Source organism: Cydia splendana, chromosome 13 (genome assembly GCF_910591565.1).
Source record: "Cydia splendana chromosome 13, ilCydSple1.2, whole genome shotgun sequence".
NCBI classification, from domain to species: Eukaryota; Metazoa; Arthropoda; class Insecta; order Lepidoptera; family Tortricidae; genus Cydia; species Cydia splendana.
The window spans coordinates 18897272-18915530 of NC_085972.1; the positions used below are offsets into that span (position 1 = coordinate 18897272).

The 18259-nt window shown below is 36.2% G+C and overlaps 1 protein-coding gene across 1 annotated transcript in view; it reads left to right on the top strand.

The window, feature by feature from the left end:
- LOC134796302 (mucin-2) overlaps positions 1-17781 on the top strand; it is a 162127-nt gene extending 144346 nt beyond the window's left edge. Inside the window, exons 21-25 of the mRNA XM_063768387.1 lie at positions 14091-14315; positions 14824-15078; positions 15512-16060; positions 16378-16671; positions 17210-17781. Coding sequence (XP_063624457.1) covers positions 14091-14315; positions 14824-15078; positions 15512-16060; positions 16378-16671; positions 17210-17403 — 1517 coding nt within the window. The 3' untranslated portion in view covers positions 17404-17781. The remainder of the gene's footprint in view (positions 1-14090; positions 14316-14823; positions 15079-15511; positions 16061-16377; positions 16672-17209) is intronic.
- Positions 17782-18259: the final 478 nt, after the last annotated feature.

The window sequence follows — 18259 nt, forward strand, 5'->3', positions numbered from 1 at the left end:
TACTGCCTAAGTGCCTAGGTACCTACCGTTGTTTTACTCGTTCTGTCTATTTTACTTGTCTTAACCATCAAATAGAGCTCGAGCAGGAAAGGCCTCTAAATCGTGACATCTGGAATGTACGAATTTTGTTGCCTGAATACCCATAACCTTTGTCAAGAATCTTTATTTTGCTTACAGAGGTTTACTGAAACGGAAAACTTATTCAAAAAGCAGGCTCAATTAAGTTAATGTGATGTGATAGTAGGTAACTGCAATAGTATTAGAATAAATAAAGCATACGGGCAACTCGGTATCTATTCTCAGATAGATAAATCAATCAAATCATTACTTATCTTATTTTGACATGTGCAATAAGACTGTATTAGATATCATACTTATTCGTGTGTAATTAAATAGCCAGCAGTTTTCCAATCACGGCTTAGTCACGCCGTAGGACACTATTAGTCAGTAATTGAAAGTCAAGAGCAGGAGCGTTGAACCTAGCACCATAGTTAACCGATCGCCGATAAGATTTCCCGTGGAAATCGTGACGTTATGAGGGCTGCGGTCAACTGATTGACTGTGGTTACTGCTTAGATTGAGTGGGTTACGGTGTAATCATGACAAGTAATCAAGAGCTCATTTTCTTGCTAATCTTTCCATATGAAAATGTATTGGAGTGGTAAATCAATAACTACTTATTTAAATACGAATACAAATTTAGAAAACTGGTCTAGCGCAAAATATCGCCATTTTCTTTAGTTATCGCCATTAATATGCAAATACAATACAATTATGTAGGTATATTTGGATGGGGACAGTATGCAAATTATTCAATGCAAAAAAAGCTTTCCATTGATCGTCTAGAAACTTAAGAACACATCCTTGAATAAACTCAACTAAACCAAATAAGTATTGGAATAGGTACAAGTTATACAATTTCTACCTACACATATTTATAATAGGATAACAACATGCTTAGAAAGGCACTGGTAAGGCGGTAAGGCACCTGCCTTACCTGTTATACCCATAACAGGTACCTACACTATGAGCTCATCTTCGTTTTCAACTTTCCTCCGCCATTCATGTTTTGTCCGGTGTTTAGTCCTCGGGCGGTATGGTGACGTAAAGCACAGCACGACCGAGATGAAAGCCAGCACGGTTTCTCTGCGTAATGGTTATGTGACAGATTACTAGAACGCTTCAGTTTTAGGCCGGTTCCACTATCTGTCGATATACGCTGTTACGTCGACGCCCAAATCCAATGTTTAGTTGATTTCAGTGTAAGTATTGTTGTCTCCTGGTATTTTCTGTTATTTTGTAGTTTCACAGTGCCTCGGTTTTACTGTAATGCTATGTTACGAGTACTTATTTGATCAATATTTTTTTTAATAAATATGTAATTTGCTAAAACTTTTTACAATCGACATAATCCGCCCTTAGTTAAATGTCATTGATTGACCAAACATATTTTACCTATTTATAGGTAAAGTTAATATTGATTCGCAACCAATAAAAATAAATGAAATATGAAATTGTCACAACAAGTGGTTGACCGCCATGGTTTCAACAACCTAGACATTTGGCATCTCTCCTTATACGGCGGGAGGTCGACGACATGTCGTCCGGACCGTACGAGTATAAGTGCCGGCAATCTTTGAGGTAGGTACTTGCCTTCAATAAATATTCTTCCATAAATATTTTAATGTTTCTAGATTAGCCAGCCTTGAAGTGTCGTTAGTTATAGATTTTTAGCAGCATTAAGATAGCATCTTTCATAATCATACTCGTAATATACAATTATGTGATTAATTAGGTAAAGCTTTTGTTTTCATTAATGTTACCTCCATTATCTAACTCCTAAAATAAAATACATACTTATATATACTTGCTCATTTTTGTCGGAAAATATTTCATTCAATTTTGCACACAATGTCAATTCGCATGTCGGTATTTTGATTAATTCAATGTTTAATTAGCGTGGCTTTAAGTCATCCACTTTCGTGGATTCTTCAGGGTATTACCACGTAGTATTGTTATTTTTACAATATGTAATAAACCTCGTTCCATTCAAGGTACCTTCCTAGAGCATTGTGTGTTTGAGGTGCTTTTCCGGTAATGCAAATATTTTGTTCGTTCAATCTTAATTGGTTCATTCAAAACAAGAAAAAGTAGATAAGTACTAAAAACTTTCATACATACTTGTGTAGGTATTAGGTAGGTATTTTTATAGTTTTGCCTGGGCGCTTCTGCTTCAGTGTGTAATTATGAATTCTATTAAATATAAAGTTGAAGTTAAATAATGAAATAATATGCAATGTAGTATTTTTGATCACAGACATAAAATTACCTATAATCGTACAAGTATGACTGCTGTTTTTTTTGTGTTGTCTGTGTACTCCAAGAGTATTTATTTACCTAAGAAATACTTTTGTAACTATTAAATCATCAACTTTATCGTATATCAAATTCGCCATTTCAGTGAGAGCCATTTCGTTTAGCCAGACATCAAACTGTTGGTAGAAACTAATGGAACGGCTTCGGGTTTCTAATATTTGCAATGTTCTCACGCGAGGCTCGGTATGTGATATTAACCAGTTATTCCTTTTTGCGGCTACGAATGTTCAGTTTATTTGTGATTTATGAAAGGGTATAAATTGGTATAATGTTGTCAATAGTATTTACTCTTGCCTTTTCTTTTAGACTACTAGGATACTTGGAGCCTTGATATGGGCAGACCGGTGGTATTTGTGTTTGTAAAAGGTAGATATGTGGTAGGTGTAGGTCTTCAGGCTCTATTAACTATTAGGTAGGCATATTTTAGTCAGTCCTGACCTAACTTAAGCTAAACCAAACCTAACTCGGCAAATTCGAAGTAAGTTAATTTAAAATAGATTGCATATGAACCCATATTATTTGTTTTAAGTTTAGTCCTGTTTTAGCTGCAAAATACTGTTCAGTTACTATCAATATTAAAATTTCTTTAACCCAATTATGAAGGTACAAACATCACGAACAAAAAATAAATTTGCATACAAAGAGATATAAACCGCTCTTGTTATTACCAGTACTAAGTTTAATTGTTATTATTTTATTATCTTTACAAAAAGCTGTTAAATCGTATCACGCGAACCGTGTGGCAATAAAACATTAACGCACTTTTCACGGTCGGGTCAATTTGCACGGGTTGCCAATGCAAACACAATAGTTACACGCAAGATTCGCGATTTATTTTGAAATTACGATTTATTTATATATATACTATTATGTTATGCAAAAGTGCGTTACATCAGTTACATATATGTAGATACTCCGAAGCTAATGTAAATCATCTTAAAATAAACTATCCTCGTAAGACTTTATATGCATTACAATGTACCTACTAGTTTCAAAACAATAGTTACAAATCGAATTTGATTTTTTCATATTTCAAATAAATTGCATAATATATAATATTTTGTTTTCTCTATTCGAAAAAGAGCTTCAATTCAACTTAGGAAAAACGTTCAATTTTCCTTTTGAAATATTTGGTATGGTACAGGCAGGGCTATGATAAATTCGTCTTAAATTTGAACTATAAGTGAAACTGACACGCCTAACCTAAACGTTATAAACTTATCCTGTTGCGTGTAACTGTAGGTGATATTAGACTCATTGATAAATACAAATTACCAGTAGTAACACAATGACTAATTTGATTGCACCAGATCGAATTAATTCTAGAATGCACAGATTTATTAGGCTATTATATTAATTAATAGGAAACTAGTACTCATTAAGAACACGTTTCGAATATTTAGTTGCAAATTTTCATTCATGCCCTAGGGTCGATAATGTTACATTCCATTCATCTATCATTTACTGAATGGTCCAATAAAAAGTAGGTACAAATCAAATGCAACATCATTCAAACTACTTATTATCATATAATCAAAATATTGACGTTTATATGTTGTATATTACTTCCTACAAATCAAACTAATCAGATCGGATCATGCATATACGCGTATACACGTATAAGTTGTGTACCTATGAATATTTATAAACCACTCTCCGTTTTCGATCACTAATGATCACTTCTTAAATATGTATTTAATGTTATACAATATTCTAATCCTGCTATCACTTCCTATCACACTTGCTCATAAATGATTATACCACTCAGGGACACAGCGAGTACTGGCTTAGGTATACCTATCATTTCCTGGGAAATAATGATTTCTAAACCCTTAAAAAATCTTAGTACCTAGGTATGTACCTACACTATTCTTTACCACTGTTTGTTAAGGTACCTACAGTAAATACGAGTACAAGAGTACAACTATTATAAATAGGTAGGTACAGTGGCGTTCAAAAGTACATGGATACATGTCCACCGTAATACCTTAATATTACGGTTGAAACATCTCGATGCACTTTTGAACGCCAGTGTACATACATTTCATTCAAATTACTCGACGTGCTACAGCAAAAAGAAATTTCATGCATCATGAAATATAATAGTCTAATTTAAAAGTTTATAACAACACGCTTCGGCTCTACACAAACTAATCACCCTGCTTTATTCTCGTTTTGCGTGTTCGATTCGCTCATATTCGACGTAACTACTACGGGCCTTATTCTCAATGTTTCATTATAATGCGAAAATTATATTAAAAATTAATTTTACGGTTTTCCTAACTCATAGTATTAGCTACTCACGTATTTTTCACGAGAGCCTTAGGTCTCCACATCCAAACACTAAGATACAAAGTTAAAAATAAATATAGTGAATGTAGCTATGAGCAAAATATTGCGGTGCCAATTAGTACCTACTATGCACCGGAATCTACGATTCCAATCAGAAACCAAGTACATAGTTATGTTGTAAACAAGAGATGATAGTTTATTTTCCACAGCAAGAAGTAAAAAAATGGCACTCCGGTACTGATATTAAATATCCATTTCCGAATATAGTCTTATAATAGAGGAGCCGGTGAATTACGTTCGGCGTCTCTGGAGAAAGTTCTGGGTCAACACTCACTGCCACCGCGTTGCGTCACGTGAGAACATAACAACAAACAACGGTCTATTGTGGCGAGTCTGCGTTAACGGTAATTCAATTAAAAGGCCATAGATTGTTGCTGTTTTGTGTGAATTGATGAGTAAATTGCGGGAAAGTGTAGGTACTTACTATGATGATAGTTAAAATATGCGAGAGTATGAGCAGCTATACATTCTCTGAGTCTGTAAAGGTTTGAAATACTTGTAGTTCTGCGTACCTAATACCTACAAAACTTTGCTCACGAAGCACTTATTGGAAATAGGTATGCGTTTATTTCTTAAAATACCCTAACTGATTAAAAACCAATGCAAACGTTACTTCACTCGTTTCACCGAAATAGAAGCAGGATTTTTTTAAATTAAAGTAAAGGAAAAATAATGTGAGATAAATTATAATTGTCAAAAGACAAACGCCAAACGAAAAGTAAAAATGTATCGGGATGACAGAGATGCTACGATAAGTCTCGTGACTATTAGAGCGTTTTCACATTGCCCATTCCGATATCGGATGTCGGATGAAAGTAAAATGTGAGACATAGGTATGTGTTTTTCTTCTGTAGGTATTTATTTATAATTATAATAATTTTGCCTATATACGTCCGACTGCTGGGCACAGGCCTCCTCTCAAGCACGAGAGGGTTTAAGGCTATAGTCCCCGCGCTGGCCCAATGCGGGTTGAGGACTTCACATACACCTTTGAATTTCTTCGCGGATGTATGCAGGTTTCCTCACGATGTTTTCCTTCACCGAAAAGCTAGTGGTAAATATCAAATGATATTCCGTACATAAGTTCCGAAAAACTCATTGGTACGAGCCAGGATTTGAACTCACGACCTCCACCGCTTTTTTTTCATGCTCTATTATTTAAGTTTCGATAAACGTTTTCTGTCAACAATAGGGATGTTTCCTGTACTTAAAATAAATTATTTCAAACCGTGCATGAAATAAAGCACCAAATAATTATTAGAAAAACATAGATAGCAGCTATTTTTAAACACAATTTGTATTTAATAAATCGGATTGAAATATAAAAAGTAGGTGAGTTTACCGTGACGTCACTACATTCGTTTTCATATAAATTCCATATTAGCAAATCGTTTTGACAGTTCTAAAAAAGAAGCTGATTTGACTAGTAGGAATGTAGCCTATTGTCATCTTGGCTAGGCACTCAATTTCTACCTGTAACAATAAACTACTTATATCATAGGTATAATTCGCTGCTAACTCTGGTTTAACCGGTTTGTTAGCAACTTTAGTCCTAACCTAATATAACCAGTCATCTTCCTCTGATGCGCGGTGAAAGCGCGCGGTCAAGTGTATCGGAGATCTGCACTTTCATAGTCGCGAAACGAGATGCAATGGTCTGTCGATTTGTAAAACCTAGTTTTTTCTTAACTGAGCGCTCGGCTAATAGGAGCCATAATTATGTAACCACTATAATTAGAGATCGGAGCTATTGGTTCACTAAATCACTGAATCAGATATGTATCGAATCAACTTTTGTTGTACGTAAGGCTGGTTTTCAAAATGGAGCACTGTGCAAATAAAAGACTTTTTTCACAAAAATTGCAATTTTTCATATAGAATGCATGATAAATGTTGAAGTGAAGTTAAACTTTTAAAGCAGTTTAAGTCATTATTTGAGAACCAGACGTAATATAACCATTATGAAAAGAGATGAAGAGGTTTCCCTTTGTGAGAGCATGACATCGCCACCTAAGGTTTATTCATTGCAAGTAATTTTTATCAAATCATCTCTCCACTTCCTCTGTTCCTAAAGACAGTTTCGAAAGGTTTCCAACACAATAAAACCAGGCACTCATTAAACATAATATATTCCCACGACGGTGTCGCCAACGCGCCATGGTCATCATAACCCACCATTGGGCAATACGCGAAATTTCGCCACCCGCCCTACGCGTGGGAAATTCGCCCATTTTCTTATTGAAATAAGCCCTATTACTGCGTCTCACGCGTTGTCGTAACGCCGTTTTTGATCTGGATCTGGGAAACTGTTCTAATCGACGCTTTGTTGTTTTATCTAAAGCATCCCTAATCGCGTGTAAAATGTAGCTGGTATTTAGAACAAGTGCAAGTCTTGCGTTATTGTGCTTGATGAGGTGTTTATTTCGATCAATTAATTACATCAGTAATAAATAAAATGTAGAAATAATGCAACATGATATTTACCACTAATACACACAGCTTTGATGCAAATGCAGATAAGTCTCATTAATAGGCCAGTCACTATCAAGAATTTTCATCTTTTAATAAATCGGGTGCAAGCCATTTCTAGGTATTCTAATCTAAAGATCGACAACCCGCAGCCCAAAAGCCGCATGCTTTTCTTCCATATCATTGAGATATGCTAATTAACGGAAAGTTATTTTTCTCAAGTCCTATTCTTGTCAATCTGTCAAGCTAATTTACACACCTCTCTATAACTAAATTATACAACACTGAACACTACAACAATAAACAGTGTGAATAAGATCGTGTTAGCAATGGAACACAAGATTGTTATCGCTTTCGCTCGACAGCGACACTTCCATTGTCACTTCGTCTCAGCGCCGTTAAAAAGACACTTTATCTAAACATGAATCTACGGCAAACAAGAACCTGTCAGTTAGAGCGGAAATCCGGCTCGAAGGACCATGTAGATCATTGCATAATTTTATATGTAAAGGAAATTTGAATGACAGTTTAGCAGCTGCCGGTTGGATTGGCGGTAAAGCCATCCGCTTCAACTAATCGTAACTACTCAACTTAGCACAGGTAATAATATATAATAGCATACACATTTCTATAATTAGATGGATTTAGATTGACAAATAGAATTCTGAATAGTACAGAAAAAAAAAACATTTGATTAAATATAAGACAAACAACACATACCATCATCATCATCCCGTCCTGGTCGGTTTCGGCCACGGCGACTGGGATTTGTACTAGTTAGTGAGAGCGACGATCGTGAGCTAGACCATATGGCAAGAGAAGAGGTAGACCATCAGCTAAGGTTAGTCAAAAAGAAGTGTTACAAAATCATTTACAGTACATATGGTCCTATTTTCCCGCACTAGTGCGTAAAATAGCACTTTTCGTGCGTATGTCAAAATTTTTACGGCCATTACATATGTACTGTAAAACGTTGTACGATACACGTGCGAATAGGTAATAACTATTATGATAGCAGGGAATTATACCTATGATACACATTTAAAGTACCTAATTGAAAACGGCTCCTAATTTTAGATAGACCTATCTAAACCTATTGTTAAATTAAATAATGTTTCACTAAGTAACCGTCAAAATCAAACGTTTCAGTCTGTCTAAGCTTGATCTCGCTTTCAAGACGTATGTCGATCATTAGATATGCCAATGTTAGTTATTAAACCTCCCATTGAATTACAAATGTTAATTACGATCAGCACGCTCCCACGTCAAAACAAATCGATTATTGTGAAACGATGGAGAAATGATCCGATAAATCGCTGAGAACACTATTGATCTCGTTCTACACACGTTGTGCTCGGTATACTTGTGGGGCAACACTTATGTAAGGTTTTTATCGTTTGGAAATAAACACTGATTAATGTTTAAGCAGATAGTGGACGAATTGGACGATCGCATCTCCATACAAATGCTAGCCCCATTTTCCTCTATGGATATTGACATTATTTATTTTAAAAATTTATGTTTAGTAACCAGAGCTATGCCCCTTCGTTGGATTATTTTAGATTTTTTAATTATTATCAGAATTTTACACATCAAAAAAATGGAAACAAACTTTTGGAAGCTCCTTACCGTGTTACTTACTACTACTAGGTCGATTTCTGTACAATTTTCCCATAATATTTATTTATGTTCATCGATTTGGAAATAAATACTGATTGAGAAACCACATATCTTTATTTAACAGGTTCTTTTGAGGATAAACTAGTTTTAATTAATAATTGGTTACAAAGTGGATCAGTGAACATTCAGTAAACAATCATATCCGATGTTACATAAACCAGAAATACGTGAATAAACTTACAATGGGCTAGGTTATTCGGTCACAGACAACGCTCTTTTATGAACTCAATCACAAATCACAACCTAATAAGCAACAAAACTACCATCTACCAAATGCATGGAGCATTTGAAAAATCAACCCAATTTCTGCAATTTATCGTGAAAACGGAGAGCAAAGTCTTCTTTTCTGTTTGGTAACTTAACTTTTTTGTATGTCCAGCATAGTGCACAACGATTGCCGAATAAAGCAATGGACCATCTCAAATAAAACAAACCTACAATTACATTACCTACCTTATCGCGAAAGATCCTTACAAAGTCTCAATCCGTCTTACTTATTGTTCTAGACGTTTCAACCATTAAAACCTGCCACAAGTACATTATGTTTGTTAAAACTAACAATGGTATCGCTCCAAATATGATCCTATAAGGAATTCTTCACATTTGGTCCGGATCCAAGCCGCTCTGGGTGCCTAGCCAAACGTTTGCACCGTAGCGAACGAAAGTCTCTCTGTCACACTACACTTATATAATCTTACATGGAAGAGTGATAGAGAGACTACCGTTTCGTTCGCAACGGTGCAAACGACTGGCATGTTGGCTAGGCCCTCTGGTGTGCGAGCGAGACATCAATATATACATGCATAGGACTGTCTCGCTCACACACCGGAGCGTCGTGCGGATCCGCAACAGTGTGATAACCTCATGACCCTTTGTTTGTCCATAATTACCGGCCAGTTAACGATGCCTTGTGGAACGTCCGCTCGTTTCACGGGTGCTCGAGAATGGACAATGGTGTATGGATGTGTGCATTGCATTGTATCGATAGTATCGGTGTTAATTAGCAAACTCGATTATGATTCCTTTGCTAATACCAAGACAAACAGCACTTTCATTACGATTATTTTTGGTGTCTTAAAAAGCACCCTTTCAAGCTGGAAAGCTAGGCCGTATGGAATGTATGGTTATGCGCTAATATGGCTCTGATTGTCTATAGATACTGTGGATGGAAATGCCACGTAAATATCTGTACTAGTTACAATTACATACAGAATAAAGAACAAGAAATAATATACAATTTGTTAATTAACTCTAAAGCTTCCAGAGTTTGTTCCAGAGCGTACAAGAAAATGGTTAAGAAAAGTAAGACTAACTTTTAAAAGAAATAAGACAAATCAAACGACGTCTTATAAGATTCAAACCTTCTGGATTTCGAACATGTCATCTATAGAAATATACATGCCATCTATAGAAATACATGCCTATAACAAGAAATAGAAGTCTTTCTTCGTCAATAGGGTATTTTCATACTAGTCATCTACTAGTCAAATCAGTTACTTTTTTAGAACTGTCAAAACGATTTGCTAATATGGAATTTATATGAAACATTACATCATGACGTCACGGTCAACTCACCTACTTTTTATATTTCTATCCGATTTATTAAATAGAATTTATGTTTAAAAATAACTCCTACCTGTGTTTTTCTAATACTTAATAATCTGGTGCTTTATTTCATGCATGGTGTAAAATAATTTATTTTAAATAAGGTAAAGGGCCCCTGTTTCGGCAGGTTAAGGCTCTTGAGAGTGAATTGAGAGTTTGTATATTTTTTTAAATATTACTAAGCATATCATTACCTTGAAAGCTTTTGAATAAGTTATATTAGTTCTTTGTTGATAATTTAATGTATAAACTGTAGGGTTTTAGTTGAAACTTTATTTTATATGAATTTTGTCGTGAACCTCTTATTTGGCTCCCATTTCGTGATACAAATTTAGGTCAGCTCCTAAGTTCGTGAATTCGTGTCCCCTGTTTCGGCATAAAGTTTTCTTAGTTGGTGATAATTTGCTGATAATCATTTATATTTAACGGTCTTACCTACTTACGAATAATTGTATGGTCAAATTAAAAATAATAATTTGAGAGCTAGCTTAAAGTTTTTTGTACTCGTCGTCTTTAATGGTTGAATTAAGACTTTGTAAACCATATGGGTACTTTAATACGTGATTAAAAGCCAAACTATTTAAATAAATAAAATATAAATTAAAATTAAAATAAATTAAAAAATTAAAATTATTTACAATAAATAATTTACTATCTTATACGTTAAATATGTTTATATACACAAAAATAAATCAAATAAATTGAATAATAAATAAAATTGTGCTAGTAGTTAATATGAGAATATACGTGGAATATACCTTAAAATTTTTAACTCGGGTCACATTCAAACTCGTTTTATGAGAATTCTAGTGAAAAAAACATATACCGAATTTCGCTCATACGAAACTTCATGAAATACATTAATTGTTTACTAATTTATTTTTTTAATTATCTTCGTTGTTATATTTAAAAACAAGCACTGAAAATGTATCTAGAAAATCCTTGATTCGTTAGTGGCACGAAATAGGAGACACACGAAAAATAAAATGACCGCTATTTCGTGAGTCGATTTATTGTAATTTTAAGTTATTTCTATGCATATATTCAATCTTTTTTCTTATCAAATCAATTACTAAGGAACCCACAGAAACACTCCCAAAAACTTTTATTCGAATGGGTTTAGCTTTTCCTTCCTATAAGCTTAACAAGTGAGAGCGCGCACCTTACGCCTAAAAAAAGTGCACGCATACAACACAGCTGTTCGCGGCCCTCTGACAGTTTCGACCGTCGTATTACTCTCAGTTTAATTACTAAAATATTGGTTATTACTTTATTGAAGAGATTAAATAATACAGATTTTTTTCATATGTATAATTAGAATAAAAAATAATTGAATTCCTTATTATTTGCGCCAGAAACAAAACTAACGAAATAACGTACTAACACGAACTTGGGGCCGTTTATCTTACCCTATTGGTTAAAAAGAGGTAGCAAACTATTGTCCGTTTGCAACATGCAATTAAATTATGAAACTTAAAAGCGGTTTCAATACCCTCTAGCCTGTTCTAAGACAGCATGTCAACCCGTTCATTTTTACATTGTCTCCGTTATATCATTAATCAAACGAAAGATTTGCCACGTCGCCGAGTTGCTCAATGTTTGCTGTATAAACGTTGGCAATGCTAAGTAAGCTGCACTCTAATGACCCGTAGTGTGTATGCAATATCTTCCTCGTTTCAGTCCGAGCCTTTTTACTGGTACTGACTCCATTAAGGTTTTCTGCACAATCCGAATGTGTCCAAATCCACAATAATGTGAAGTTTTACCCACTTAGCATCAATCGTAACCAAAGGAAGACAAAACGCTACCAATGAGCTCCATCGCCTCCATCATCCGGGACATTTAGATGGTAGAAACAGCTCTTGAGTAGTTGACGGATCTTTCTAGGGGGTAATTGCACAAAAGATCCCTATGGGTCGAAGTGTATCCGCAAGGGCCCCCGAAAACCATAGTAAGATCAGCATCAATCGTAAAGTCAGGTTTGCAAGTCCTAACGAAAGGATCTAAAATTATTACGTACCTAAATATATTTTTTTATACTACATCTTGATAAAACAATATAAAAAATAACTAGCATTAATCCTTGCACAATAACTTGTCACGTAGAAGGTCTCACGTTTTTGTCTGTTTGTTAAAAGAGAAATTTAGTTTGGACCTACAAGTAATACCTATACAATAGGTACCGTTTGGGATACCTATTGACCCACGCGCTTTTCGTAGTAAGATCTTCCAAGGTATAAAGACTCGAAAGCAAATAGCCATGAAGATCTACCTCATACATACAAAAGATTAATTCGATTCAGTCTTATGATTCGGCGTGATATTTGTTCATCTGACAATTAACATGTAGGTTAATGCCGAATAACAAACAAGTATTCAAAGCTTTCAATGTCAAGGTGTATAACGCAATAAAAATGTGGATTGTGACGCATAATACTCCTACTTATGTTATTAGTCATGTGGACGTGCTTACAAGCTTAAATGATTCATTACATTTATGATTGTGTTACAAAAACAAGCTTAAAGTTTAATGGGGCGAGTTAAAAAGCGCATATTTTTGTGCCTAAAGAAGATAGATAAATAATATTTGGAGTCGAAACTCTAGGTCCATGGGGTCCCAGCGCGCATAAGTTGTTCGCAGAAATCGCGAAGCGTCTGGCTGTCGTAACTGACGTAACGCAACCGTTTCATGCAAAAAACTACTTTGTTCTAACCCTAACAGGTGACAGGGTCAATGAACTTTATTTTTATTTTTTATTTTTATTTTCTTTATTGGGGAAAAAAACAGATACAGGCCAATAATATTTACAGGCAAAATTACTAAATTTAGATCTAGCCTACATCCTAAGACAATTCCCACTAGGATGTACGACAATAGTTTTAGGATAGCAGTGTGATCGGGACTAAACAGACTTATACTATACTTACACTAAAAATTTACATAACGACACTTAACACGTTCCAAGTATAAATATGTGAACGCATACACACGCATAGTTTTATCATAAATATAAATTACAGCTATTAGGTACTATATGAGATACAAAAAAAACAATCAAAGAAACAAAGGAAACAAGGCTACACAATATAATAGAAGCTTAGAATTAAAGTTATAGTAACGAGCTGACTTTGCGGTTAAATTTAACTCTAGTATTATTGAATATGTCAACCGAGACTAGGCGTTTGTTGTAATTATTACATATCCTACGCAGCGGGGCTCGCACCCCAGCATTAGTGGCAGCAACTTACTTGTAATGTAAACAATCGTTAAACGTCAGGTAGTTTTGCCCCTTAGGTAGGTTTTCATAGGTATTATTGTATGATAAATAATTAAATGTTAGCATAGATTTTAACGGTATATAGTCGGCCGGATAAATCCAGATCTATGTATATAATTATTAGGTACTCATTACCCTAAGATCTACTTGACGTTGGTAGATTTACTAATTCTTTTCCCGAATGGCTAAACTGCTGCACAATGTGTATTTGCCTATGGTTGTCGGGGTGACTTTATGAATAATTCGCGGTTTTTTACATGTCCCAATGTCAGAACATTATTGCTAAGCCAGATTTGCTTAAATCTAAAATTACTCTTTCTCTACCATTAGCTACTTCAACGACGCCATCCCCGTCATCTCAAGCATCGCCATCATCATCTGCGTCATCGTCGCCAACTACCACGGCCCCAACGTCACGCCGACCATTCCGTATAGCCAGCCGCCGACGCCCGTCCATCGTGACCACCAAGTCGTCGCTCTCAACTACGTCGACCACGCAAGCCTCAACAGCGGGCCTGGCTAGTGAGGAGTCGCTACAGGACATCGGAGATACTGGTACGTCTTTTAGGGACATTCAGATGAATCAGATGTGACACTGACAGTTTTTTTATTGGACTGCTCGATACAAAACCAGTAGGACATAAATTAAGAGAGGGTCTGCTGAGGAGCCTTAAGCTAAAGAGTCTAAATTTTATATTAAAGGAAAAAATGGAAAAATTACGCTTCCGGCAGGACTTGAACCCGCAACCTCCGCAATCCGTGCGTTAGCTCTGCCAATTGAGCTACGGAAGCCTACCAGAATCTTGCGAATCTTTCCATTCCTTCCCTTAAAAAGTCTAGTAAAGATGCATCCCAAATTATTTTAACCACAAATTCTGTATCATTTCACAAGTCTTTCTTTGTCTTTCTGACATGAAAAAAAATCGGTTGGGGTTTATCGTACAATTCCTTGATACATTGTCTGATTTTTCACCATATATAGTTTCTAAAATGGGTGACTTCTTATAAGTGCTCCACAGCTACATCCCATCAGACCTGTTCTCAATAGCTTTTCATTTCGCAGATTCGATCGAAGATCCAGCGCTCGCTCCAAGACACGTTCCTAAAACAACTGTGAAAATCCAAAGACGACCACTCGTCAATCTCAAAGACGAAACGAGAGACCAGAACCCATCCGCGACCAACGAACAAGAACCAAAGAGACACAGCAAGAAGTACAGTGCCAGCATCAAGCAGAATCAGCTAGATGAGCTGAAGAAATCCAAGAGCCAAGAGGACACGAGTGATACGACGACTTTGGGCTCCACTACGGTTGAAGGTAAACTACTATTACAAATTCTTATCTTCGAGTAGGGTCATCCGGCTATAAGCAGGGAAATTGGCATCCATGTAGCTTTTATAGTTACCGGGAAAGATAGGGTCCTTACTAGCAAATTTTTACTTTTATTAGCTAAGAAATAAGTAAGTAGTCCACTATAAAACTATCCACTACTACATATTTTCCACTTTAAAACGACTTCAATAAAGGAAGGTCACAATACTCGTAACTATTTGGTTTGGCACCGACTTCAATCATAGTAGTTGCTAGTGCATATAAAAGGGGTGAAGCTTTATTTTATATTTTCTAAGTCGGTTATTTCAGATTTTTCGGTTAATATACCCACTATATTATATCACTCTACCGCATAATAAATTATCTCCGTGATAGCTTCTTTGCCCACTAAAAAAATAACAAAGTAATTGTATTGCAGATAACAGCGCAGAAACAGCATTAGCCATAGCAGCCCACCAACTCCTAGCCGCTCCCATCCCCAAACTCCCCAGCTACGACGACGATTCACAACAACCCACCAAGAAATCCACGCGAACCCAGACCACTGACTACTCCTACACCCCGCAATACACCGACTTCACCGAGCCCAAGACCATATACTCCGAGGAATTCAGCACACCCAATTATGAATCCACTTCTCTACGTAACAAGGATTACATTTCAACAACTGGAGCGTACGAAGCCACAACCGGCTACGCTAAAACTACTTACAACCCTCCTAATACCAGCCCAGTTTTCTTGTCTACTGTGTCAAGAGCTGTGTCCACGCCTTCAGTACTAAACCAAGGTGTGACTGGAGGTAAGAACCTCGGTCCATCTACGGCGAGGTACTTGGGTGGGAATGACAAGTATGTGGGAGTGCCGTTGGAGGAGTTTGGGTACTCGACCTCAGGGTATACTGGGCAGGAGCCATCGTACTTCACCAGAGAGTACTTGCTGGAGTCGCCGGTTACCAAGACTTATGATGGTAAGTACGAGTAATTTGGTATTTTATGAATTTAAAGAACCGCATCATTAAATATTCATAACTAATTATCCTCCTTTAATGTATAAATTAGGTACGTTCTATTTTACATATGCAATCGGAAAATTGGTTGAAGTAGTCTGTCCTAAGTTTTGTCGAAACTTTAGCTCTAGATTACACGTCTACTCGTATACTAACATACAATATAATATTTTTTGTTTGCACTGTATTATAATTTATAAATATTAAATAAATAGAATATAATATACCTGATCGCGACAGAAAAGGGTGAAACTGACAATACATTCTTTATTTCGCAGACGAATACCAATACCTTTCACCCGTCACCACGCCGCAAACGACCAGGCAACCAGCAACCCGCAAGACGATCCTCCGCAAGATCTCCACCACTCTACCACCTACCCTGGCCCCCGCCACCACGCCCAAACCCCGCCGCGTCCCCTCCAAGAAGTTCGAGAAACCCTTCGAGAAGATTCAGAAGGACCTGCCGAATAGGACATACAGGCCCATTGATAATTATGATTATTATGATGATGGATCAGAAAGGATAGCGGAGAAGTATGAAGAGACGAAGGTCGTGCTGCATGGGAAAGGTAAGAACAGTACCTACTATAAAATCATTGGGTAATAAAAGCTATCATAAAACATCTAGATGTGTTTTAGACTCTATATACAGTTCTCTACGCTGCAAGTACTTCAAATACCCTTAAAAACAGTACCTAGTCTATTTTTTCTTTTTAATTTCGTGTAAAATATGATTATAATATAATACCGCAATAAAGAACGCATTTTTAAACCATAATATTTAAAACAAAGAGATCCACTCATTGTGTACCAATTTACGCTCCATCCCACCGACTGCGCCAATTCATTTTTAATCTAAAAGTTTTACGCTCCCAATTAAGAGACTTTAGGTATGTACTTTTTGATAATTTCTTAACCATTCTAGTCTCAATTTGATCTAGATAATTTCTCAACTGCTTCAGTCTCAAGTTCGTGAACTTGCATGCGACTTTCTTTACATAATGGTATTTTATCGATCGGTTGAATTTAACTAAACCTAAGCAGTCACTAGATCTCAGACCCTCTGTCTAAGCCTAAAGGCTCACAAAAATCTCACTTTTTCCCCAGGAACTATAGAATGCCTGGACATCGGCAACTTCCCCCACCCATCGTCGTGCAAGAAGTTCATCTCGTGCGCGCGCATCGATAACGGCTCGCTACTAGGCTGGGAGTACATCTGTCCTAAAGGCCTGAGCTTCGACCCCGTGGGGGGCATCTGTAACTGGTCCGCGGGGCTGGGGTGCGATGAGAAGGATATTTAAGACAAGGGGTTGATACGTTCGGAGGATTAGCGACTGACTTACTCTTTAAAACTATTTTGCCAGTTAATGTCGTAAAATTGTCATAAATATAACTTAGGACTCTAAATGGCCCGTGGATGATTTATACAATAATGAGTGATACCTAAACTTTATTCCCTCCTAGTCAATCGCTAGTTTTCTGAACGTCACACAAAACAAAGATCTACTAAAAGAACGCTACAGCAAACTATGCTATTTAGACAAAATTTGACTTTTCGTTCTATTCTAAGCTGGGAGTTCAACATATTTTGTTTGTCAAAGTTACTGCGGTGACATTTTAACGAGGCTTACCCGATTTCTAATTGAGAATTAATACGAAGGTATTAAAGCTGAATTTAGGTCAACATGCTCGATGAATCGTAGGCAAGTCGATGTTCAATAAAAAGTAAAAAAAAACTAAAAACAGCAACTATCGACTAACATGCCTCTGACTACTCCCCCTGGGACTACAGTCGTGAGCATAGGAATGTAAATAGTTTTACAAAAAGAAAAATACCTCTTTGAAACGTCACTGCTAGATTATGCTTACAGCTGAATTTAACAGAAATGTAGGAGAAATAGACATCCAAATAAGCGTCAATAGATTATCTTATCATCGAAATATGTTTAACTAAATGATGATTGTAGCATGATTGTAGCGCTAATATATGGTTAGCATATGTTTGAAAAATTAATACCAGTGGCCTGTTAATCACAAGCTTGTAACTTGTAATACAAGTCGAAGTCCCTTTTTGACAGCTTTTGTTAGATAGGGGCCATGTTGCATAACAAACTACAACTAATATTACAAACGGAACTCCTTTTCTAATTTCACTAA